The 25,516-nt window shown below is 36.3% G+C and overlaps 1 protein-coding gene across 19 annotated transcripts in view; it reads right to left on the bottom strand.

The window, feature by feature from the left end:
* ESRRG (estrogen related receptor gamma) overlaps positions 1–25,516 on the bottom strand; it is a 542,942-nt gene that overhangs the window by 181,465 nt on the left and 335,961 nt on the right. Inside the window, exon 1 of one of the 19 annotated variants that reach the window (XM_084624429.1) lies at positions 22,778–23,151. The exons of 17 other annotated variants lie outside the window; for them this stretch is intronic. In XM_084624429.1, the coding sequence (XP_084480555.1) occupies positions 22,778–22,833 (56 nt within the window). In that variant the 5' untranslated portion in view covers positions 22,834–23,151. Of the gene's footprint in view, positions 1–22,773; positions 23,152–25,516 lie in introns of those variants that run through there. One more of the 19 variants, XM_084624439.1, reaches the window with a different exon arrangement.

Genomic DNA, 25,516 nt, shown 5'->3' with positions numbered 1-25,516 from the left:
GCTAGTCAAAACTACTTCATTTCCTTAACTTTTCCCCATACTCTTCGCTAATTTTGGAAAACGAATTCAGCAATTATGAAAAGTAAGAGATTGGCAGCATTAGAGATGCAATATGTGGATGGCAGAGAAGTGGGTTCGACTCTAGCCTTCCCAAACTAATGCTTAAAATGATTCATTTCTGCTGTGGAAAGAATTTGTAATTTGAGGCAATATGATAATTTAGCCTCTCTGAGAAATGAACTTCAGCCTCTCTTGCTCTCCCCCCGCACCCTGCTTCAAACAAATGCTGCTTCTTCCCCCGTCCCCCTTCATACAAATGCTGCTAAAAACTAAGAACAAAGCTAGAAGGCCACAATTTACATCCCAGGTGAACCTATCCTTACTTTTGCCAAAAGGAGTTGGTGTGTGCACGATTTCTAATAATATAACAATTGCTACTATCAGAATCCTTGTAATCTTATCTTAATATATGCATGATGACACAGTGCTGCATTGTAGCCCGCACACTTTAAAGAAATATGAAAGTAGAGCAGACTTTTGCCAGAAGTGGTGTCTGACAACAAAGAAATACATAAGTCTTGTGCTACGATGAAGCTGTCCTGCAAAACAATCATAATCTTCTTCTCAACAGAAGGCGTCAAGCAAAAGAGAATCCAACCCAGAATTCTGGACTACCTCCTTCCCCTCACTTCCCTCCCCGAAGAAATGCTAACCTTACCCTCCCCAAATATTAATAAATGAAAAACTCATGCAGTTTACACCACCACCATTCCCCCATGCTACAGATGGGATAATGGAGTATTTTATGTGATGCTATTAAGTAGCAACATGGATGCTCTATTTTCTACTTAGCTGATATAATTAATAATGGCATAAACAGTCATATTAATGCTATCAGGCATCAGTATTAAAAGCTGCAAGCACTATATAAATCTAACTAGCTAGAATGGACTGTCAGCTATAAATTGTGGCTAGATGAATCACTAAATATAAATTTACATTGTAACTAAAATGTTTCATAGGTTGTAAATAGCCCTTACCTGCTAAAACTTTCTTTTATTTTTTATTTTGTTTTACAGAGGCAAGGATTTTTAGGCCATAAAGAACAAAGAATTGCAAGCAGTTTCTGAATTCAGTTACACCGCCACAGAGTTACTCTGGTCTTAGGCCAGTGTAACTTAGCTCAGAATTCAAAATAAGTTTAAAAGCCTCCATTTGAAAGCAAAAACAAAAAAGTGAGCTGACTATTAGCAAATGAATCTGATCCTTCACTTCCTATTCAGGCAAAACCCCTGAATAATGGGTGCTGGTTCATGGTGTTAGGTTGTCTGCAGGGTTTTTTCACATTGCCGAATGATGCTTTCATCCAAATACCAAAAAAATATTTTCCCACTAAGACAATAAAGCTTCAAACACTGACATTTTAAGAACTAAGTCCCGGATCCTGCAAAAACATACTCAAGAAGTAATTATGGGGCTACTCACACAAAGTTACTCATATATCCAGGTGTTTGCAATGTTTTACGTAAGGAGAACCCTATACCTTCAAATATCGCATACAAGAAAGCAGCAGCCTAAATAAATATCAAGCACCATTTCCATCTACCCTTGTTATGTGATAAAAAACAAAACAAACAATAAACTAAGGAGGAAAAAAGAAAAATGCAAAGATAGTCCCACAGCATTTCACATTTCCTATCATGTGCCAAGCACGTTTAACTCCCAATGAAATAAGTGGAAAAATGGGAAGTGTGCAATTTTATGCAGAAAGCCCTACATAACTTTCCGGATCTGGCTCTCTGAATAAAGGCTTGTAGGCTCAGCCAATCAATATTTTATAAAGAGTTAAGTCACTATGAGTTGAAGCTGAAATGAAAAACATGCATGCAAAGGCATTCACAGTATCTGGGGCCCAATCCTGCAGGATTTACTGGCTGCCCAACCCTGCAGGATGAAAACCAACTCCTGGGAATGGCTGAGCACCAGGAGGACTTTATGTGCACCTAATGGGATTGGGGCTCCTAGTCCTTAATCCAAACTCTTAGTAACACCAAAGGAGAAATTCGGATTGGTTCAGGATTTGGGCCTGTGTAAAAGAGGCATGATGTCTTAGCGATTCGCCCCTTGTACAGTCTGCTGGTAAACTTCTAGAATCATCAGAATATTGCACAGACAGATGTCCTCTGGGTTTTTGAGACCGGTGGAAACCCTCAAAATTATCCAGGTCAGTCTCTAAATTGAAAATGAAGCACCTCTTTTGAAAATACGTCCGTGCGGTAGCCACTGCTCACTACATATATACTGCTCAGTACATTCACTAACCCAATGATTTCTTCTGCTTACTGTCAAACACATATTGTACATCTATTCAGCATTAAGCAATAGAGCCAATTTACAGGGACCACGACCTTTCAAAAGCAAGAGAAACACTATATGGAAAGTTAACTAAATCACTGTCTAACCTGCACCCACAGGCTATACAAATCTTCATTTAGCAACAATTATGTTGATCGTGTTGTAAACAGAAGATATATATTCAGAATGTCCAACTTAGGTTCTTTAACGTGCTCTCAAGGATCTCAACTTCTGCATGTTCAAACTGTTTTTCATGTGCCTATGGTGGAAGATGCAGCCCCTTTTAATTTGAAAGAAGACAAAGTGGATTATTGGTTAGCTCCACGTGCCAGTAGGGTGATCCATTACCATGGATATTCTACTGCAAGTACATGATGTTGCCTTAATAGTAGCTGGAGCCTTATTGGCTTAAAAAAACGTAAAAAGGGTTTTGCATGTGAATTGAACTTAATAGGTTTGACATGGACTAACCTTAAAAAAATCCAATCCACTCAAATCCCTTTGGTGGCTGCAGTTGAATGTTGTGCAAATCTTACAGAAGCAGTCAGGCTGCTGGGATTTCAAGGTGCTGTGTCGCTTTTTTGCACAGCTCTAAAACCAGGCAAAACAATGACACTGAACCCTGCCCCTGTTTCCAGGATTCATCTTATTAGGTTCCTGCCTTTATTGCCTGGCTCAGGAAAAGCTCACATATTTAAAAATAGAATGGAAGAGAGACTTGTGAAACTGAAAAATACTTCCCTCTCAGCCAAATATGAACCCTGTAAAAATATCATTTTCTATTTTATAAAATGTAGTATTGAAATAAACTAAAGAGTTTCATATATCAAAGAAATAACACAGAAGCACAATTTTTAAAAAGCTTCAGAAATATAGCTAATGTGCTAGGTATTCAGATTGCATTCTTCCATTTAAATTTAAACCTGATTGCTATTTATCTTTTCTAGAAATAATTTATTTTTAGACGCGAATAATAATGATGACCTTATCTACTGCAATTCAACCCTTCTGTTGCTTGATTTTTAAAATTAACCTCAGCAGGCCTTAAATCCGCCTGTTTGTTTTGGAAAGCTACTGTATTAATGCATGACTATTTGCCCATCGCCATTTTAAATCCCGATGAGATCCAGGTGTTTTGTATGCATGTGTACATACACGTGTGTGTATATACATACGCACATACATATATACATATTTTGTGTTTGTGTTTGCATGTGTGTGTACAACACATTTCTGGTTTTAAAAGTATTCAATTGCTGATGTGTTTTATTCAATAACAATTAAATTGAAATAGGAAAAAGGAAAAAAAAAACTTTTCTAACTGCATTTCTTCCGAGACTAAAATGTAGATGACTATAAATGTAACTAACTACAACCAAATCAAAACCACACACAGTGTATAACACATCAAATATGTAAAGCAGTTATAAAATCTTGGTTAACAAAGGGCACAAAAAGCTCTTAAAAGGAAATATTTTATTTCTGCTAAATTAATACCTAAAAGCATTACATTTCATCAGTTTCACTTAGGTTAAAAGTCCCAAAAGAGTCTCCTCCTGAAACTGGCTATATTTTATGTGCAAACCAGGCTGAGAGCTATCTAAATCTAGAGAAAATTCATTGGCTTGTAATCTTCACAATGATCTATACATCTAAATCTATATGCAAATCAAATGCTCTCAAGCATTAACACATTCCAAAGCATCTAGGAGTAAGAGAGCGCTCTCTCGCTCTTTTCCATTCCTCCCTTTTCTCTCCTCCCCTCCCCCTCTCTTTATTTACACTAGCTACCTAAATAATTCACACTGCCTTCTTTTCAGTCTAAATGTTCTTCTGTTGAAGCCTGCAATGAGCTATTGCAGTAACCAGATGGACACATGAATGCAGCAGGTGGGACAGATGGCAGACTGCCCTGTCTGACGCTGGCTGTCTCAGCTTGGAATGCTTTTTCCTTCCAGGTACATTACCATCAGTGTAGCAGAAAGCAGTAGGTATAGGGGGAAAAAACCTTTATATACACGACTATACATGAGTTAGTTAAATAAAGATTTACTCCAGTCTCCTACAGGAGAAAAGTTTCACTGTTTCTGGTTTTCCAGGAAATCACTGAGAAGTAAATGTAAAATGAAAGGAATACCTGAAGTCTTATAAACAACTCGGAAAAGCAAAAGTGTATTCATTAAAACAGCTGGTGCTTTTGAAGTTAAAGTATTCAACCAAACAACCTATTGCATAACTTTCCACTTTTAAATGCCTTTTGCACCCAAGTGTTTTTTATTCTTTGGTTTAGAACAAAGATCTTCAGAGTAAACAGTCATGGTTTCCACAGAAAACCTTATCATTCATTACATGTGCACCCAAAACTCCCACTCTACCTTCAGTGTATATGCAGGATCAGACCCTAACTCTTTGAACTTCTTTTGCTTCCAGTTTCAAGAGATGCACAAAGGTAGTAATTTATTAGTGAAAACAGTATGGCCTATGAAAAAAGTGTAATCAATAGATGAAGCAGTAAACTCAAATTCTCTGTTCATCTGGAAATGAACATTTTAATATGCTTTTTCCACTGTGGAACTTCATTGCACAGTGCACTGGGAAGAAAGCAGCTAGGAAAAAACAGCAGTATGCATTTTAATTTGGAATAAACAGTTTTTAAAAATCTCTGGAAATATTTCTGGCAGATTCTGATTGGCACTAATACAGGCATATCACAACATTAATCTCTCTATAAACTTCACTGGTGCCCCAAAATTTTTGACCAGTTAACAAATATTTATCTGACTATAAACTTTTCAAACGTGTAGATAACTGATTTAGTATGTTAAGCAAAAATTCAAGTTTTCAGGAATTTTTTTTTTTGCCAGTTATATCAAAACCGTGTAAGTTGTTACATGGCTGGGACCCTTGATGCAACCGTTTTTGTTTTGTTTTCGTTATCCACACCTGCCCCTTAATGCATCCTTCCCCAGGCCTTCCACTCTGCCCATGATAACAGCCTTGACCACTTGCCTGTTCCTCCCACAGACCTTTGCATACTTTCTCACACTACACTCCCTGTGCATCAAATGCCCTTCCTTGAACTGATCTGAGGAATCCACCCTGTCCTCCTTCAAATCCCTACTCATGGTGCACTTCTGCTGAACCACCTACAAGAAATTATCCCACATTTCATAGTTAGGCTGAGGGGCAACTGAAGTCAATATTTACCTACACAATGAAAAAGCGTACCTACACACAGATGCATACACACACTCGCAGAAACATATATAAAATTCTTATATAGGTATATATATTTCCCTTTGCTCCAGCTTTTGTATATTATTCATCTTTTTAGACAGTAAAGCTCTCTGAGTAGGAAAAGTGTACTACCTCTATATTCATGGAGCAATTAGAATCATAAGTGCTATTCCTGACTGGGGCCTCTGGGCACCACCACAATAGAAATATTAAACAATAACGATGTGGAAAATCTCTTATGTGGTTGAATTGCAATTGGGTTTAGCTATTGTTTAAAAATATCAAAATAGTGTTTATGAGAAGATGGATACACATGATGTGAAATCTAATGTAATATTGTTATCACAAAAGCTGGTAGTGGTATCATTCCAAGTGTCCAATTCTGTTCTAACTGAAAAAGGTGGCATAACTCACTATAGACTTCAGTGGAAACAGCTTCTGACCCTAAATTAAACTTATTTAGATAAGTTAGGAACTGGCCCAAAACCAAAACATGAACCAAACCTAAACCTCAATCTATTTTGAGTTTTGAAAAATTTTTTTCAAAGAAACATTTAATATAAGTTCTAGCATCAGCTGGCACAGGAAGAAAATATTGAAATACCATCAAAAAGGCTATTCTTGGTATATTTCTAACCTGGCAGAAACCAGGAATTACTGAAAATCTCACAAGACAGCCTGTTGCCATGGGATTTCCTGACTGATTTTGAGGCCAGAGAGGTTAAGCACTTTGGATAAGCTTCAGATAAGTATCCAAACTTTTATACGCTTATGTGTACAGATTCAAGCCTCTGAACTTTTTAAGGTTTGGCCACCATTACGCTAAGAAAAAAAGGTGGAAGAACTCAGGGATCATATGAGCATGCTGCCAGAGTTATCAAACACAGTTGGGTGCCAGTGACTTTTAGAAATGGTAAAAATGATGAACTGAGGACTATACTCTTCAGAAAAGCATTTGAAGTTATAGCTCCGAATCTGCAACATAACAGAAAGATGGTAAAAGTAGTGCACTTCAGAATCAATTTAAAAGTGGTATCACACAGGCCCTGACTTCATTAACTATTATTATGTAACCAACTTTCAATAACATTTAAATACACTACTTTGAACACTCAGGAACATCCTGTTTAGAGACAATCAAACTGTGCTATTGCCAGCTGATGTCAAGGGAATTGAACATTTTTTAATACCATAATTCTGGAACTAACCTGTAGGGGTTTTGTTTTTGTTTTTTTTAACCTGTATTATAGTGGTTTGTTTGCCTGGCTAGAGATTGTTAGATCTGCTAGAAGTTGTGCTAGCCCACCATTGAAGAAAAAACAAACAAACAAACAAAAACCTTCCTATTTTCATGAAGTCATAACTGGGCTAGCAATGTTCCCTCTGGGATGAAAACTGTCATACAAGGTCGGCGCCAAAAGCTAATTTTTTCATCTCAGTGCAGAAAAAAAGGAAGAGTGAAAACAATAGTTCAGGATTGCAGGACTGCAAGAACATCTAGACCTTTTCTGGTTATGGACACTGCTGATGCATGTATTATTCAAAAATAATTAATTCTTAAAAGATGGAGTTAAGAAACCTGTTGGTACATAATCTAATTTCGTTGTTTTAGGCCCTTTAAGCGAAGAGCTTTTAAACTGACAAGGCTGTAAACTCTTGGCCCTCTTCTGCTCTCACATATACCTGTGCAGTTCCCATTGACACCAAAATTAATCTCAGTGAATGAGAGCCCAATTTTGAACCACTACTTATGGCTGGGCATATTGCTTACTGTCCTGAGGAGTCACACTGACTTCAGAATAGTAAGCATTATGCCCTAGTAGTGTTTGCTGGACTGGGCCCGCAGCAGTATCTTCTTCTTCAATGAAGCATATGTGTATTAGGAACTTGCCTTCAACAGGAGCTCTGCATGTGCCTCTGAGGGGAGAATTTGACTCTGAAAAGCAGCTACTGTGTGTGCAAATTATAGTGAAAATTATTACATATCTAAATACACATATACCCAGTAAAATACAGCATCTTAAAGAACTGATTATGGGAGACAAGATTTTTTTTTTAAAAAAAAAGTATAAATACATATTTAATTCTGTCCCATCAAGAAAATAACTCATATTTTTTAAGACTTCTCAATCCTATTCCCATGAAAGTGGTGTAGGAAAGAAGGCCTAAACTTCTAAATATATTGTACTCAACCTAGAGACTATGGGCCAAGTTGTCAAAAGTGCTGAGGGTCAGATTTTTATACTACCTCCGCAGCAAGCAGTCTGTATTGTTTCTCCAAGGAGGGGTGAGTTGTTGGGAGCTGAATGCTTTTGAAAAATCCAGCCACTTCATTCAAGTGTCTAAGTGAGAAGGGAGGATTTTTTTAAAATCTAGCTACATGTTCTGGTGTCTAAATGGGAGCTGTTAGGTGCTGAGCTATAGCCCTAGGGTGATGAACACATAAGAAACTCAGAGAAAGAGTGAAAAAATATACACAATATTTATAAAAGCACAACTTCAACTTAAATATGGGTTTGCCTAAAAGACCAAAATTGCTCAGGTCAGATAAAATACTAATTAACAGAGAGATGAGAAACAATCATAAATAATAAGGGACAAATTCTCCCCTGCTTCCCCGCCTCCCTGAGATGCAACCCCTTTCTCTTTAATGGAGCTGCATGGGTATAAGTGAGGGAAGAATTTGGTGCTGCATATAGTGAATATAATCAATATATTTTGCAGTCGATATGTGCTGGTGTCTCAACAATTTTTAAAACAATATATTGTATGCAACAAATGAACACATAGAAATTAAGCCTCAAATTACACATATATACTCTTAAAATTATGGCACAGACTGCCTTCCCCTGCATCAATAGCCAGAACTAAAGAGGACATTCTCATCCTTAACATCAAGTATTTCTTATTTCCCCATTCCCCACCAACAGAAATTAAAGCCATAACTTTGAATTCCAACACAGGACTTAACCCGTTTATGCAATTCAAAAAAAGAAAGGAAAAATAAAAGTTTCTTTAAATAAAATCAGAATTACACAATAATTCTTGTACTTACTTCTCTGCAGCTTAGCCAGAGCCATTTACATAGCCTTTGGAACACTGTTTAGTAAACAGGGCGTGTATGGTGCTAGAGTGCTTCTATCTTGCTTTCCTTGTAAAAGCAAGGCAGGGGTTCTGTTTTTAGTGCACACTTTGGTTCAACGTTAATCCTGTTTTATGTTGTTCACACCTGCTGCTGACTAGCAGCCTGCTGATGGATTGTGGTTTGTGCTGCTCTCAGTGAATCCTCGCTAACCCAGCTCTACAACAAAAAGCTGCTCTGCTAAACTGGAAACAAAGACGTGATTGCTCCTGAACACTTGAAAAAGGAAGAGCTGTAAAATATGCCTCATCTTCAATTACTTTTCCACTGTCAACTGTTTAGAAATAAACATGGGGTTTTAAGTGTACATGTTTATCTTTAGTCCTACAACAAAAAGCTAAAACATATCCGCATGCCTAGCCTCTCTAGAAGTTATTCTGCTAATAAAAATATTAGTTGTAAATGCCGAGAACATAAAATTTTAAACATTCTCAGTGCAACTCACCTATTCCTTTCTGTACAAAAATAAATAGATCGGTCTGAGCAGAAATGTCTACTATTATTAATTAGCCTCTTACAGTTGGTATGGCTACTTCCACCTTTTCATGTGCTCTGTATGTGTATATCTATATCTATATCTCCTTACTATATGTTCCACTCTGTGCATCCGATGAAGTGGGCTGTAGCTCACGAAAGCTTATGCTCAAATAAATTTGTTAGTCTCTAAGGTGCCACAAGTCCTCCTTTTCTTTTTACTATTATTAAAACATTCTCCATAAACCTTTATATAAATGGAATTTTGCTGCTTCTGAGGAACTTTCTTCAGTGCGTTTACAGAAAATACAAAGGGCCTGATTCTGAGCTCAATTATACTGGTGTAAATAAAGAACAACTCAATTCAAATCAAATATTTTATCACAGTGTAAAACCATCTTAAGTAAGATCAGAATCAGGCTAAAAGTGTCTATAATGCAAGTGGCCAGTGCACTTAGTTTTACACTGAGAAATTCGACAGGATTCTCTCTCTCTCTTCTGAATCCTGGAAGTTTCTGAGCACCTCCAGTGATGTACCAAAGGCGCTCAACTTCCATGCAGAGGGCACTCAACATGCCTACTTGGAAATAAAGACATAAGACCAACATCTTCATAATTAGATGTGTAAAATTGGGCACATAAATCCATGGTCAGGTATCTATTAAAATTGGCCTGATTTTCAGAGATGCTGAGACACCCTGGATTTCAACAAAATCCATGGCAGTTGCAAGTATTCAGCATCTTTCAAAATCGGCCAGTTTTATTGTGGTACCAGCATGTGTATTTAAGTGCCCAACTTTAGGCACTCTTATTTTAAAAAGTTTGCCATAACACCCAATCCCCTCTCACTTGAATTAATGGCAAAAATGCCTATGACTTTAACGGTGCAGAACTGGACCAATACCTTCCTCTTTAATTTTATTATTACAGATAGATCATATTCTGGAGACAACAGAAGGATTCACCGTTAATGAAAGGGGCTGAAACTACGTTGTGCTACTACTAGTGAGAGGGGTCAAGCTTCAGCCCCCCTCCTCCCGCTATAATAGATATCCAGTGCTTCTTAGCTACTTATTCTCCCAACTAGTCCTTCTCAAGTTTATTGCACTTAGCATCACTGGGAACCAGGCCTTGGATGTTTGCTTTTTCCTGTTGTGCCACCTTGTGTGTAACCTTTCTTCTATGGAGGAGAGAAGGCCAAGCTGCTTCTTGTCTAAGAGCCATGTTCCTACATCTCCTAAAACACCCATATAAATCTCTTTCATAAAGAAAGGAATGTAGGTTTTACCCCAATCCAGGCAGTTCTCTAGCTACTAAAATGTATTTTACATCTCATGAAGGAAAATTCACTTGAAGATTATGACATTCTTTAGCAGCTTTTACATGGTATAAGGAGTCTTCACGATATTCTAGCTATATTATACGTCAGGATAATGTACATTAAACAGTTGTGTATTATATTCTGTAACTTGTTTCTCTGGTTTATAATGGAAGGTTAGGAATTCATTAGCAAAAAATCAAAACAAAACAAAAAAGCGCTAAACAAGCTTAATTCTTTAACTGCTCTTGTAATTCGGATGCCAAAACTAAGGACGGGGGATCATTCTTACTTAGCCTTGACATTTCAGAGTCAGAGTTGTTCTGCCTCCTTTTTAGACTATCGAGGGCTGAGGAGCCTGGCATAATGCCACCACTGCTTTTAAGAAGATACAGAAAATGTGGTAGTGATCTTAGTATTTCCTGGCCACACTCACTTGCCTCCCTTCGGCAACTCTTTACTGGCACAAATGTCACATACTGGAGACGAATTCTTGAGCTTCGACTTGGCTCCTCCACAGATTTCATTTCTCTACAATGCCACCAAGTCATTAGTTTTTTGAGGTTCTCCCTCCCAGTAATAGGGCCTGATCAAGCCCATTAAAGACAATGGGAATCTTTCCAATGACTTCATTTAACATTTGATCAGTCCCAAACTGCTGAAAAATAAAGGGGAAGATTTTTAAACTGACAAATGGGAGGTTAGAACGTAGCTTCCCTTTTGTGCCTTTGAAGATCACTCTCAAAATATCAAACATGATCCAAAGCCCTAGTTATTTTGGTCAAATATTTGTATCTGCATTCTGCAATATTCTTGCTTAGCAATAACCCAGGGCTGCAATTACAGTGCACTTAAAATCCCCGTCATCTGTAAATTTGGGCCCTTAACTCCGAAGAAATTTAATATCTACTAAAAAGATATAAAAAAGGCCTCCAATAATACAGTACTTCAGAACCTGGCTTTTAATATGGCAAGATGCTTTTCGCAAGAGTGTAAAGTTGCTTTGAATGATAGAATATTCCACTTCAACAGCAGCAGCAGCAATTTACCGATTGTATGGTATTAGCGGTTAACCCTGTGTATTTTTGATTCAAAGCTACGCTACGAGTGTATGCGGGTGGGGGCGGAGGGAGAGTAACCCTGCCAACCCACTACCTGCTGCCTTCAAGCATTGCTTCCAAGTATGCCCTCTTCAGGAAAAAGTTAAGACTACTTTATTTTGATTATAGTGCTTTCCCCAGGCAGGATTTTTTATTTCCGTTCAAATCTTTAAACCCATTACATTTTCAGTGATGCATTTTTATATTTACAGTTGACATCTTCATAGAAGAATGAAACCTTTGAGCTACAGCTCTAAAGCATGAAGGTTGCCTGCAGTAAGTACTTAAATTATTTTACACCCAAATGGAGCCAGTTGTTTTTAGCTAAAATTTAATAAACCTTAAACCAATGACCTTTCTTTTACTGAAAGCTTAGACTTGTGAAAACGGACTTTCCAAAGAAACACACTTTGGCAAGCTAATACCAAACAAAGGGCTATTTAAAGCTGAATGCTTTGTCAATTTATCAGCTTGTGAACATTCCGTTCCTAAATTCCCCACTGCTGCTAAATGTATAGAACAGTGGTGCTTTGGTTAATCGAATACTATTGATTTGAGTGTGTCACAGTGATCTCATTGAGAGTAATCAATAATCATCCCAAATCAATCAATCTGCTCGTGAACTATCATTTATCAAATCTGAATACACCAAAATTATTTGCAGGCATGAAAAAGAGAAAGGAAGCTAGAAATAACAGTAATAGAACTAAAACAAAAATAGAAAACCCAGTGAGGATAATAAGGTAAGATAAACTACCTGTTTGATCTTGTATTTAGCTGTGACACTGTAAGTACTTTTCCCAGGCTGAGGAAGAGCTCTGTGTAGCTTGAAACTTGTCTCTCTTACCAACAGAAGTTTGTCCAATAAAAGATGTTAGTCTGCCTGTCTTGTCTCTCTAATAATGTAAGCAACCATGTTCCCTCCATGCAGTGTCTGTAAGTTGACGATGACTCACATTTTTCCTTGCAAATATGCCAGATTTACCCAGAGTAAATTTTCAGATACATTTTCTCTCTCGGATGTGAAAATACACACCAAGGCAGAGCATCAGTCGGTCACAGTAGTAAATGCTCAGGCATCATTTTATAAAAATAGTATTATGAACTGAATTTCAAATGTGTCTCACTGGTAGCTTCAAAAAGAACAAGACGTATATGTTGGAATACAAAGCAACTTCACCTTTAAGTTTAGCAATGGCATCTAAAAGGACGGGAAAGGATAAAAATACCGAATTTCTCTACAGAATGCATGAAATAGCTGTACCCACTTATCAAAAGAGCTGTTATTGTTGCTGAAGGCTCCTTTCTCAACATATTCACCTGTAATTTAGTCAAGGTAATAAATCCTTCCATTCATTATAGCCCCTCAGACGGACCCTCCTATTTAATTCAAATGGAAAAAGGCACAAAGTGTCTAAAACATTTACTTTTGCTAATGTAGAAGTGTTGGCATTTTACTTCATTCCCGATAAGCCGGTGCCAGTGGAAGTGATTATTCTTTTCTTATTCAAAGCATATCAGCAGTTTGAAAGCACTCTCAATCTTATCAGGAGTATGAACAGCACAGTTACTGAAAACAGTTTGTACTGCTCCTCTCTCTTTCTGCCAGGCTATCAGATAAACCCAGCTAACTAACTGTATTTACACACAATCAAACATAAGCTGTGTCTTCGATGCACTGTAGCCTCCTGATTCTAGCATGCCATAGGTTTTCTGCTTGACATTAGTGTAACAAAAATACCAGCCGTGAGTCTTCCTGACTGACAACAATTTTAAAGAAAAGTATAAAAGCATACAGCTAAAATACAACATAAAAAGGATTGAGGGGAAATAGGAGAAGTTGAAAATGAACGTTTTTGAAGTAATAAACCAGTACAGAGCACCTCCTGCTAAACACCACACGGACATTTAAGTCCAGCAGCTATTTGGGAAACAGCATACAAGTGCTGAGACAAAAATCTATTTGAAAATTTTTTTGGCTTACTAATTATTTACTTGCATTTTATCCTTTTATTTATTTATTCTCTTTCTTTCTTTCTAGTAGCTACCTATAATTGTAGAAAAAACTGCAATGATTTGTGAAGAGGCACTTAAGCACCTTTACCATCTCAGGCTGCAGATGGAAGATTGAAACCAAGACTGACACTCGTGATGATCCAACCTTAGTTTTCCTGTTGAATTTGTTAAAATACTCATAAAATGCAAACAGAAGATTTTTTAAAAAGTATCTCACAGAATATTGATATTTTTACTGGTAAATACACAGTAGATCTTTTATTATAATTTCTGTTTCAGAAAGGGAAATCCTGGTAAGATTTTGTTTGATTGTAAGGCATAGGACCCACATTTTTACAGGGCAAAATTCTCCTCTCACGTACAGTACATCAGTGTAAACTAGAGTATGTCCACTGAGTTCAATGGAGAATTTGGCCCAAGTTACTTTTAAAATGATAGGTACCATGTAGCAATTTAAAAATGAAATGTAAAGGTGGATTTATGTAAGGCATATAAGTATATAGACAGAGAGTTCGTGGAATTTTAGAAGACATTCTAAGTTTGTTTGAACAGTTGATTAATTACAAAATCCTCCCCTATGAAAGAATCTGCTGCTTAAGCTTTTGTCTATGAATGCATCCTCTTCCCACAGCCACCCACTGACTTTTGCTGAATACCTCTGATAAATCAGAAACGGGCAGGCCCATACCACCACCTGAGCCCATCTCGTGCTTCTGTCTGGACTCCTGGAACTGAATGAGCCATCCCCTAGATTTGTAGGAGAACAATGAGATGAATTAAGCCAAGTGTGCAATGCTGTGTAATTCAACCAATTGTTGCTTCTCCATCTGTGACACCACGGCCCCATGATTGATGGGACAGGTGTCATTCATACTAATGTAAACCACTGACAGTGGCAGCTCAGCTCTTAATATGACCCAGCACCAACTGTACACAATCAACTCCTGATAGAAGAATGATGTGGTGCCCATAAGCCTTTATTCAGTTATCAGGAATTCTGGGTTTACCCCTTTATTGCTCATGGGAACAGTTGGTTAAAGACATGGCATTTCATGCCACTTCAAAACATCTGATCTGTCCCAATAAGTTAACGGCTGCTATGAGAACATTGCCAGCAAATTCTTTCACTGCTGCAAAAATGAATATAATTTAGTAGTGGAAATCTTAGATTCATGGCCCATTAAACAACTATAGTTAAAAAACCTTTTGCTATATACTTTTTTTTGAGAATTTCACTAAAAATTGTTTTGACGGCGATTCCCATTTGCTTGCTTTCAGAATTGTAACGAAAATGCCTTGTTTTTAAAATGGCATTTACTTTTTACTTAGCATGTACTTTTACTGGCCACACTTTATTGCAGTAAAGTGATCGAATTGTTTCACTAATCAACGACCACCAGCTTTCCAAAATTAATTCCTCTGACAATTATTTTAGCCATGACACTTGTCAGCCAACTGTACCAGGAACTATTTAAGGAAGAAAACAGCAGCTTTAACATAAAGGACAAGAACACTTATCCTCTCCAAAAAGACTGAACCCTACAGCCAAGTTGAGGAAGATATTACAAAACAGTGAACTGGGGGGAGAGGAAGGAGGGGATTAAATGAAAGCAAATAACTATAAAATATAATGGTTCAGTCCTTTCTGTTGCATTTTCAATATGTGGAGAATTATGACCAAAAAACCTCAGCTGACTAAACTGGGTGGCTCTGCTAGGTTAAGAAGTGTATGATTTCACTATTACTTTAGCTATTGTTTTTCATTTGGTTTTCCAGTTTTACATCTGCTTAAAAAGTTTCAGATGTGAGATATAAAAGTAGTTGTTTTCTCCATTTCTCCAAGAACATTTATGTAAACAAAACCAAAAAATGGGGGGAGGGGGAGAATCTGATGGATAAGGATGGATTTAATAAAACAAGCCACCTCCTCTGCCCCTCCCCACCCAACCCTTCATTGGGAAAGAATGTAACTAGTGCTCAGGGGCAAGTCAGCAGCTTCATTTCATATGGACTTTTTCATTACATTTGTCAGTATGGGTACATCTGCAAGATTTTAATGGGATGAAGTATGATTTTAGGTTGTCCAATTTCTGGCTGTTTTGGGGGGGGGGGTTTGGACTATGTTCGAAATAAGCATCAGCAAATCATCAACATCTTCTCATTCTAACTAGCTACATCCATCAATCTCTGATCACACCTATTAGAATCTCTTTGTAGCCCACAGTACATCTTGCGACAGCTTGACCAGTTGTTTAAGGAAAGGGTGTGTGATGGAGCAAAGCTAAATTGACACATCTGTGATACTTCTGACACCCCCCAGCATGGCTAATATTAATTTGTTTTCTTTGGCTAGGTAAGTGCTGCCAAAACACATTATATATGGTATGCAGTTCCAATCAAAATGATGAAAAGGAGATGTGCAATTTTGTTTCACTCAAAGCAACATGAAAAGACAGAGGAATAAGAGATGCAAGGGATTATTACAAAGCATAGTCTAGAGACTAAAAGTATTCTGTTTTAAAGTTTGGCTTCAGAATACAACCCTTTATCCAACTACGTCTATCCCACCTATAAAAAAACCTCTGCTGAGATTTTTTTTTTTTAAGATTTTTACTTGAAAAAATGAATAGTTTCAGTAAAATACATGACCACATGCCTAAGTAAATGTGCACAGTTCTACGCAAAGATATTATAAGCTGATTCATTAGATTGGGGGAAAGTAATCTCTGTTTAATAATCCCGGGCCATACTAAATTACTGCAATATATTGATGAACCACTCCACAATTACATGTAGAATGTCCTGTGTTACAGGGTGTGTCATGGAGAAGATACGACGTACATTTTTAATAGTTAAATTTTTTTGTTTTCATATTTGTTTGATACAAATCAGATAGGGTGCATACAAATTACTTTTCAAGGAAATTCTACATAAATGTTGCCCAAATCTAAAATCCTATCTGTCTCAAGATCAGAAATCAAGCAGAAAAATTGTACATTTGTCACATACTGAGTAAAACAGCACCCACCCCCACCTAATTCTAAAAGTTTCATTAGTAAATGATCTGTACAGGACACCAGCAGCAGAGATTTACATACCAAAGATGTAGGAAAAAATTGAAACAAAAAGTTCAATTGTACTTCCATCTGAAAGGAAATGCTCAAAAAATGCTGCACCAGATGAAATAAAGTTCAGCTTCATAATACAGAAAGATAATTAAAAGAACTTATTGGGAAAGGTAAGACTCCCAGTAACACTAACCTACTCAATAGAGCAATGGGGAGGAAAGATACACTTGGTTGTTACAAAGGAAGCAAAAACAGAATAATGTAATGATATTCCATGATTACATAAACAAATAAGGCTAAGAGGTTTAAATCTTTCAGAATGCGACAAAAATATGAGTTGTTTTAAGGAGCACACATCATCAAAAGGCAGTGGTTTATATCTATTGCATCTGAATTATTCTGCAGAGTACTACAGAAATGGAAAAATACTATCCCTGTAAGAAATAAAGGGAGAGCACACATGATCCCGCAAAAGCACAATTCAGTTTGAAAACAATGTTTTGCATTAATGTATCATTATACTTTTACCTTTTGCCAAGAGCAATTTAAAACATTTACCAAAGGATGATTTTTTTTATATTTTTTATTACTTTTTGGGGGGTGAGGTGGAGTTGAAGGAAATTAAAATTGAATCTATATTTTATATAGGTTTCTAAAGGCATCAGGCTTTACATTAAAAAGGATATGTACTTTTTTCTATAAAAAGAATTATATTTTAATAAAAACAATACCACGTCAGAGGAAGTGTGCTTTTACAGTGATTTTTTTGATAAAAATTACAGGAATGCCCCTAAATATTATTACTTATGTAAATTATTAGGAAGTTCAAATTATTTATATAAAAGGGTGGCATATTCAATAGAAACAATATTAATGCAAAAATTAGAATTGTTGGAATCTACGAAGAATCTGACAAATAAAATCGGAAGCAAGAACTTCAATATTTACATTGTTATATATTCAGCTAACTCCCTCTTCTAGGATAAGCAAAACCAATAGATCAGGCAAAAAATTCTTGGAAAGGTAACTGAATGCAGAAAAGTTGAGAGTGATCTTTGTGTGTGTACTATATATACACATACTACATACAATGTATGACTGTAGCATGCACACATATGTGACACAATCTGTTGTATGTAGACTGATAATGGATTTATACATATAAATAAATGTATATCTGCGTGTGATTACATCAGTCATGTCTAAAAGTAAAAGAAGATGTACGAAATGTAAAAGAACATGTAATAAGTGGAATGTCAAGCTGCAGAGACTGTTGGTGTCATCCCTGCATTATCAAACATACACATGAGTATGACTGGAGACAGAGAGGCTAAATATTTCACTGTCAGAGCATGTCGAGAAGTGCAATTCATTTTTCTCTCATGTGCTTTAGGACAATGACAATTTAATACAAGACTAGTGGATGTAAAAGAGATAAAAACTGAACAAACTGGCCCAGCATAATCACAGATTTCCTCTAGAGAGCTTGCTAGCATGAGGCTCATATGCACTTGTAACATATCAACGTTTTATTGTTTCTTTCCTCCATGAATCTGCTATGAAGCAAGAATTCATAGCAATGCTTATCTCATGACAGAGATTACTTTCAACTTCAGTAGGGACATTGACCAAGAGCTCTGTCCAAATGTATTATCTCTATCCTAAGCATTATAATGACTGATATAATATTAGCAAAACTTACTAATAATTGGGGCCATTTGTTTGAAGGGTCTATCAGATGTGTTAATAAGTTCATTCTTACTTATACTTGCAATGTGGTGAAAACAGCACTCCAGATGTCAAGGGTCACTGTCCTTTAGAAATATTCACTAAAATAACTTTATCATATTTAATCACACTGTTGAAAAATATTAGGATTTAATATCATATTTTCACTGTATAATCTGTGATATGTGCTGTACAATATTAGCTTATATAGCTTTAAGAAATGTGGGCATACTATAGCTGCTATATACTCTCCACAAAGTATGCTTTGAGTATTGTTAAATATAATCATAGACAAGTTACCTTCTGTATTTGATGAATAGCACCATGTATTTGAAATTAATTGCAAAAGTAGGGCTTGGCTAATGAGGCAGTCCTTATCTTTTCTCAGCAGTGCAAGCACAAGTATTTTTCTGCTGGCTCAATATTTTCTTTTAAATGCCCAAAGTGCTATTAGCTAAGTTGAAATCTGATTAAAACAACAAAACCAACACCCGAACTGTCACAACGGTCCAGCGCGGCTCCAGGAAGTGAAGGCTAAGACTAGTCCTATTCCATGTATTTTGCATGTGTTTTTGAAAATAATAATTAAATAAATAATTCCTATCGCTTCTCTCTATTGCTTCCATTCCCATTAGCATCTCTGAAAACACTTTTCCAAGAGTGGAAGTATTCCTTAGTGTAGAATTATAGGTACAGTGCTTTCTATACATCTAGGCTTTAGTGAACTAAATCTATAAAAGGTCTTAAAACATAGGGCTCTTCAAAAAAAGGACAGCATGCCATGAAAAAGAAAAAAAACAGTGGAGAAAATTATCAGCCATTCAAGAGAATTAATGGATATCCACAAGGGCTTTGCTAATAACATGGGTTAATTACCACTGCAACGCACCAGGATCAGTAAATAAAAGAGCACAACCATAAACACATTAAAATGAGCAACCATCACTAAAAGAGGGGCCAGCCCCAGTAAATGGAAAGCTGTCAAAGAGCCATTTCAGAACAAGCCCTCTACACTTTCCGCAGGATTTGAAAACTTGCCAAAGAAGTCTATGAAACACAAAAAACAAAACTTAAAAGCAAAAACAAAAAAGGAAACATGGAAGAAGGCCCATTTGCTGTCCAAGGAGAGAACACAAAAGGAATCTATTCATTCAGACACACTTTTGGGCTTACTTCATACCAGAAAGCTTGGTTCTACATTGTGTACTTGGTATGGCAGCTGAAACCCTATAGTTTTTGGAGTTGAACGCTGTTTGCTTTATTTTTTAAAAAGGTTAAGATAACTAAGGCCTTTAATATGTGAGGTTAAAAACCTCCACCTGGAAGAAAGTAACTATAGAGTGAAGTCGGTTGTTATTTCCCACCAATTGATGAAGAAATGTTCTATAGTCCACCCTTCCCCCACCTTCACAAATCGCAGGTATTTCCAGATCAAATTCTTTGGAAATAAAAGCTATTTCAAAATATTTTGATGGGGGAAGAATGAAACTAAGACAAACTCTCTCTCAGATATAGATATAGATACACACACACACACACACACACGTATTATATAAGTAAACACACGAACCATTCCCAGATTGAAACATGATACTTTTTATTAAAATAATATGAAATATATACACTGGCTATTATCGTATTAAAGTTGTTTTTTTTTACACTGTATGTGACTCCAGACTAGATCCACTTTCATTATCTAAATTACACCTCTCTTACTGCTCATAATTTGTGCATTTTATTTCTCAGACTGTAGAATCAAATAAAAATCCATGCAACATTGTAACAGCCACATTTCTTTCTTTTTAATTAAATTATTTTGCATATTTTTGAATGGGGGAAGTAGGGAAGGGGTCGAGGGGTTCAAATTCATGACAGATAGAGTGAACCACAAAGGGCAAATGTACACAGTGCCCAGAAGCTATCTGGAGTCACAAATCTATTCAGTTTTCTATGTTTGGCACTCAGAGATCATGTTTAAATTTACTAAACTAGTTCCTCCCCCTCCTCCCCTTCTTTGCAGTGTTTCAATTGCCTTTCCTTCTTCCAACAGCTGTGACAACTGTTAAAACAGTCAGTAAAATTAAGTCCGCTCTATAATCCTGTAGTCAATGTTACATTTTAATCAGAGGTTGTAGGACATTTCATGTTATGAGCACAATGATTCATTTAGAATGATTAAACTGACACATATGTCAAAATGAGCAGATATATTTATTGCCTCTGTTAGGTTATTAACTATTATTATTAATTATTAGTATTATTATTACTGCTGAAAAGCAAAATCCAAGGTTGCAGATGGCTTTAAGTTATTGCATTCTTTAACATGCTCTGCCTTAAAATCAAAGCATACCTAGTGATGGTCAGACAGATGTCTGTGCACTCCCAAAATGTTTTGTCAATTTTTAGCATGGATCCTCCGCTACACAATAATTACTGTAGAAATTGTCCACTTGTAGAAATGTTTATTTCATCTGTATAGCTCTCTCTCTGGTTTCCTGTGCATGTGCATATGACAGCATACAGTCAAAATATAACTACTATGAATATTGATAGTTCTGGGGTTTATTAATTGAGACAGAGACAGATGTGTTTCTGAGCATTAGATATTTCTGTCTGTCCATTCAACCACACACCCATCATACCCTACATCCGGAAAGTAAATTGGATTGTTTTAAGAAGACTTTTAGTTGAGCCAAAGGGGGGGGGGGGGAAGAATTAGTTTAAATCTTGCAGCAGAGCCAAAAAGACATGTGCCCTGATTTCATTTAAATGCATCTACTTTAAGAAGCTTATCTAAACTAATCATTCAAATTAGCTGTAAGAAGGTAAATTCAGGAAAGCTCCTTTAAAAAAGAACTTCTTCCTATCTTTAATTTTTTTTAAATTATTTTCTACAGAAAATTTAAAACATTAAGTGAAAGCTATGGCCATTGCATTCTTACACTATACAGCAGCTCACTGAGCACTGACCTATAAATCATATCTTAGTGGGCATCCTACCTTTATTTATTCTCATTTATTTACCTCTGCAGTTTTATAGGGGGTTCTTCCCTCTCTCACCTCGAACTGTTTTCCCATTGGCAAGTCTATTTACTGCTGTACTCTTTAGTTCCTATGTTATATCACCAACATACAGCCACTGTAAGTCACTTGCCATCTCTGGCTTAATTACAAATAGCAATGCAATATGCAGACACTAAGGACAGCTAGTGGGCATCTACCTATAATACATTGTCACCTCTCTATACAGCCTTGCTACACAGTATATCTAGGGCTATATTTACTATTAGCATTTTTTCTTCAGTATTACAACACTCATTGCTAGCGTAATATGAAGGCACAGCAAAATAACTTAGCTCGACATAAAGAAAAATGAATCAACGACAGGTCCCATGATATACTAATATTTAATCCTCAGTATACATTGCAATCAAGTTTATAAGCTACTCATCAGCAATAGAATGCCAGATTTTGTTTGGGTTTTCTGCTTTTTATCTCAGAGAGTCCAAGTATGTATACCTGCATGTATACAAAACTAGGTAGTTAATAGGTACAGATGAAACAACTATATATTATATATAAAATACATTAAAAAGTAATTTATTGTCTTTTGGAGGAAAAAAACCAACAAAATAAAACAAAACAGACTAGCTGGAACAAATGTACTTCATTCCACCAGTTCTCTATTAAAGTACAAAACATTAAAAACCAGTTTGGTTCTTTTCTTCCCCAGTATTTTCTTCTCCTTTATTAAAAGGCACATAATTCCCTTGTTACTAAATACACTGATTTGTCAGTGAAGTGCTGGTTGAACAGTATTTTAGACCTGAACTGCGGAAGGCTAGTTGTGAATATTCATCCTTAAAGAGGTATTAGCAGTTCTGTTATTTTCCCTCTAACTCTGCATAGACAGAAATGACAGGGAGACCAAAATATCGGTCTTACTGAAAATACATGAGAGGCACTAATACAAATCATTTTTCGTAATATATTATTTTTAAACCTTTTTTCTCTGGGAAAAATGTGTCCTATTCCAAGACATATTTTAACAATTCACTAAGCATTTGTGCCAAGTGCCTATTATTAGTACCTGAATAAGAAGTGACTGTCACACAGCTGTTTTACTGACAGTCACAGGGCTTTGACTCAAAGGTAACATTGTAGTCGGAGAACAATTCTCCACTTACTGAATTAGCAGATCACCCTCAGCACAAAAAAGACAAGACAGACACAAACGACCATTCATGCACACAGAAGCCACAGAGCACTACCTGAATCAATGTTTACATTTTTTCATTTAAAAAAAAGAACAAAAAAAGAAAGGAAGAAAGGTACCTACTCTTCTTCGTAGTGAAGGGAAAAAGATTCAGGAAGGCAAAGTTCTACCGAATCCATGTGCGCTCGGCAACCATTATTTGTGCACCCCAGCAATAAATCAAAGTTTCCTTGACAGAGCACAGTGCAATTAACACAAATGTTCTCCTGGTGACAAGCCTATAGGCACAGCCAGTTGGGACCAAAAGCTCTCACACTCTCCTAATCAAGGACTTAAAGCCCCGATTGGAGCTTATTAATATGAAGTAGGGCTTTACATATGCAGTCCCACTGGCCCAGACAGATACTGGATTGGTAGCACATTAGCCAATCAGACGTGAGGAGAACAGAGGCTGCACAGATTGAGAAGAGCCAGGCAGGTAGACAGGGGTGGAGAAACTGAAAGAGACTGAAAACTGAGAGTAGGGAGTTAATAAAAAGAAATTTAAATGCTACCAATATTTTCTAAGGGGCTACAAAGAAAAACTAATTAGCATAACTCTCTAGGCACTAGATGTTTTCTGTAACTTAAAACACTGTTAACCAGGTACCTTGAATGGAAGAAATACATGCAGATTCTCAGTTAATGTTGTGAAGAATTCATCATAAGGTAGAGAACTAAGTTTGTGCTGCCATTGTCTGTTTATTCCACTGTTGTTGTTGGGGGAGGAGGGGATTGCTGGGGTGGGGGGGAGAGGGTTTAAGTGCTTTTGCTTTTTTTTCCATGCATAAATGATTTTTTTATCTTCTAATTTTTCTGGTACATACTGAACACCTAACCTCAAAATTAATTGTTCTAAAGATTCTGGGTACTTGAACTTTTAACTGTAAGTTTGCATTGTCAATTTTTTAAATATATATTTAGAACTGAAAATCTCATTCAGTACAGACTTGACAGAAAAACTACACTTTAAAAATGAATCTGTTTTAACAGCACAGGTGCACACATTGAGAGCACACACGTGTACATATACCTATAGTATAAGTATATTAATATGGGCATATTTAACACAGCTATAAATGCAAAACATTTAGATGTTGTTCATAAACAGAAGGAAAAGCTCCTGCACTGATCAATTTCTTCTGTAACTGTGCAGGGATTATAATGGACTAAACTCAGCCTGTTTCATTTTACTAAGATCAGATCAGACTGCATTCTGGTGGGTCTGCATACCCCTGCAGGTTTTTTTTAAATTTATTTTTAAAGCAAATTTTACCAAACTGGAAGGAAAGTAAATATGTCAAACTCATTACTTGTATATATGCCATTGCCTACATAATCATCTTTGAACCCAGTTGCTCCAAACTATTTGCTTTTATAAGTCATAGTCATCCACCTCATAAAGAAAACTCATTGAATAAACCAACGTTAAGCAAGTGATCATACACAAAATCAGACACCGTTTACACTGAAAATACAATTTTTAAAAGGAGCAGCTGAAAAATGGGGGTATGATAAATTTTCCTCAAAAGCTACTGTTTATTATTAACATTACAGCTAAAATATACGTAGCTTTTGGTTTCAGAGAAAGGGTTTTTTTCTACCAACCTGCAGTGGAAATAAATACCAGCTATTTATGACAAGGAGATAACTGCTACCTTCTTAAGAGTGGAGGACCCCCAATTTTTTATAATTCAGCTCTAGTGTACACAAATCTTTTGTGACTGGAGTCCTACATGATGCAAATGACATAATCTTTAAGATCAAAACAAACCAATGCACACCCTCAGAATGCATTCACAAATGGGAACACAAATGTCCTCTTCAAATCTATTACACAGGTTTCGGGGGAAATAAACCCCAGAAATGAAGTCCAAAAAATATAAATGCAATAGACATGTTTGAAGCTCTTTGTGACAGAGAGTGATTTCCAGTGTAATGTATTTAACCAGATGTAAAGGATGGACCTGCTCCTTACATATGCGGCATAAAACACATGCAAGTTTAAGGATCAGACTTCACACAGCAAAACTATGGCTCTCACTACTGTATAAAAGCAGTAGTAAAAGCTTAATTACCAGTAGCATTATGCTGTCTATATTGTTAAATGTGAACTCTGTAATTAAGATGTAAATTTGGTTGTGAGCAGTGAATTAAAAGAGGTCTGAAACGTAGAGTAAAGCCCAAGCATTCTGCAGACACACCATACAGACAAAAAAAAATTAGTTTTTAATCAAATGTTGAAACGAGGAATTTCATCATTTTACAGCATTAAAACTCCTTATTAAAAAAGCACTTTGATAAAAGAAATGCTGTGGATGTGGGAACCAAATCAGCACTTGAAAATTAAATATTTATTCTATGCTATAGGAATCTTGATTTCCATATAAATCCAAAGTCCAAATCCCACTAACTGGTTTATTCATGCACATCAACAACAACAGATAAACCAATAAATGTCTTTAGTTTAAATGTATAACTTTAAATATACATATACACTCACTATAAAGAAGCTATTTTCTAACTATACCGGCATTTGGGTTTGAAATTCCTTCAGATCCTGTACCTGTGTGTGTTTTATTATTAAAAAATAATCCATGAAGGATCTATATATATGAGTAATTTGATACAAGTCATTTTTAAAGTATCATCATTTTTCCAGGAACATATATCATTTGAAATATGATCATTAAGCCATCTTAAACCTTATCAGACCAAAATTTACCTCATGTTTACTTTTGTTCATTATCTTTTAGACTGTATATTTATACTCAGCAGCTGAAAATCTGACAGTCTATTGCCTTCTCTTGTGGTCTGTCTTCC

Source organism: Lepidochelys olivacea (assembly GCF_965140295.1).
Source record: "Lepidochelys olivacea isolate rLepOli2 genome assembly, chromosome: 3".
Classification (NCBI taxonomy): Eukaryota; Metazoa; Chordata; order Testudines; family Cheloniidae; genus Lepidochelys; species Lepidochelys olivacea.
The sequence above is the reverse complement of the archived record's forward strand: the minus strand, read 5'-3'. Positions and strand labels throughout refer to the sequence as shown.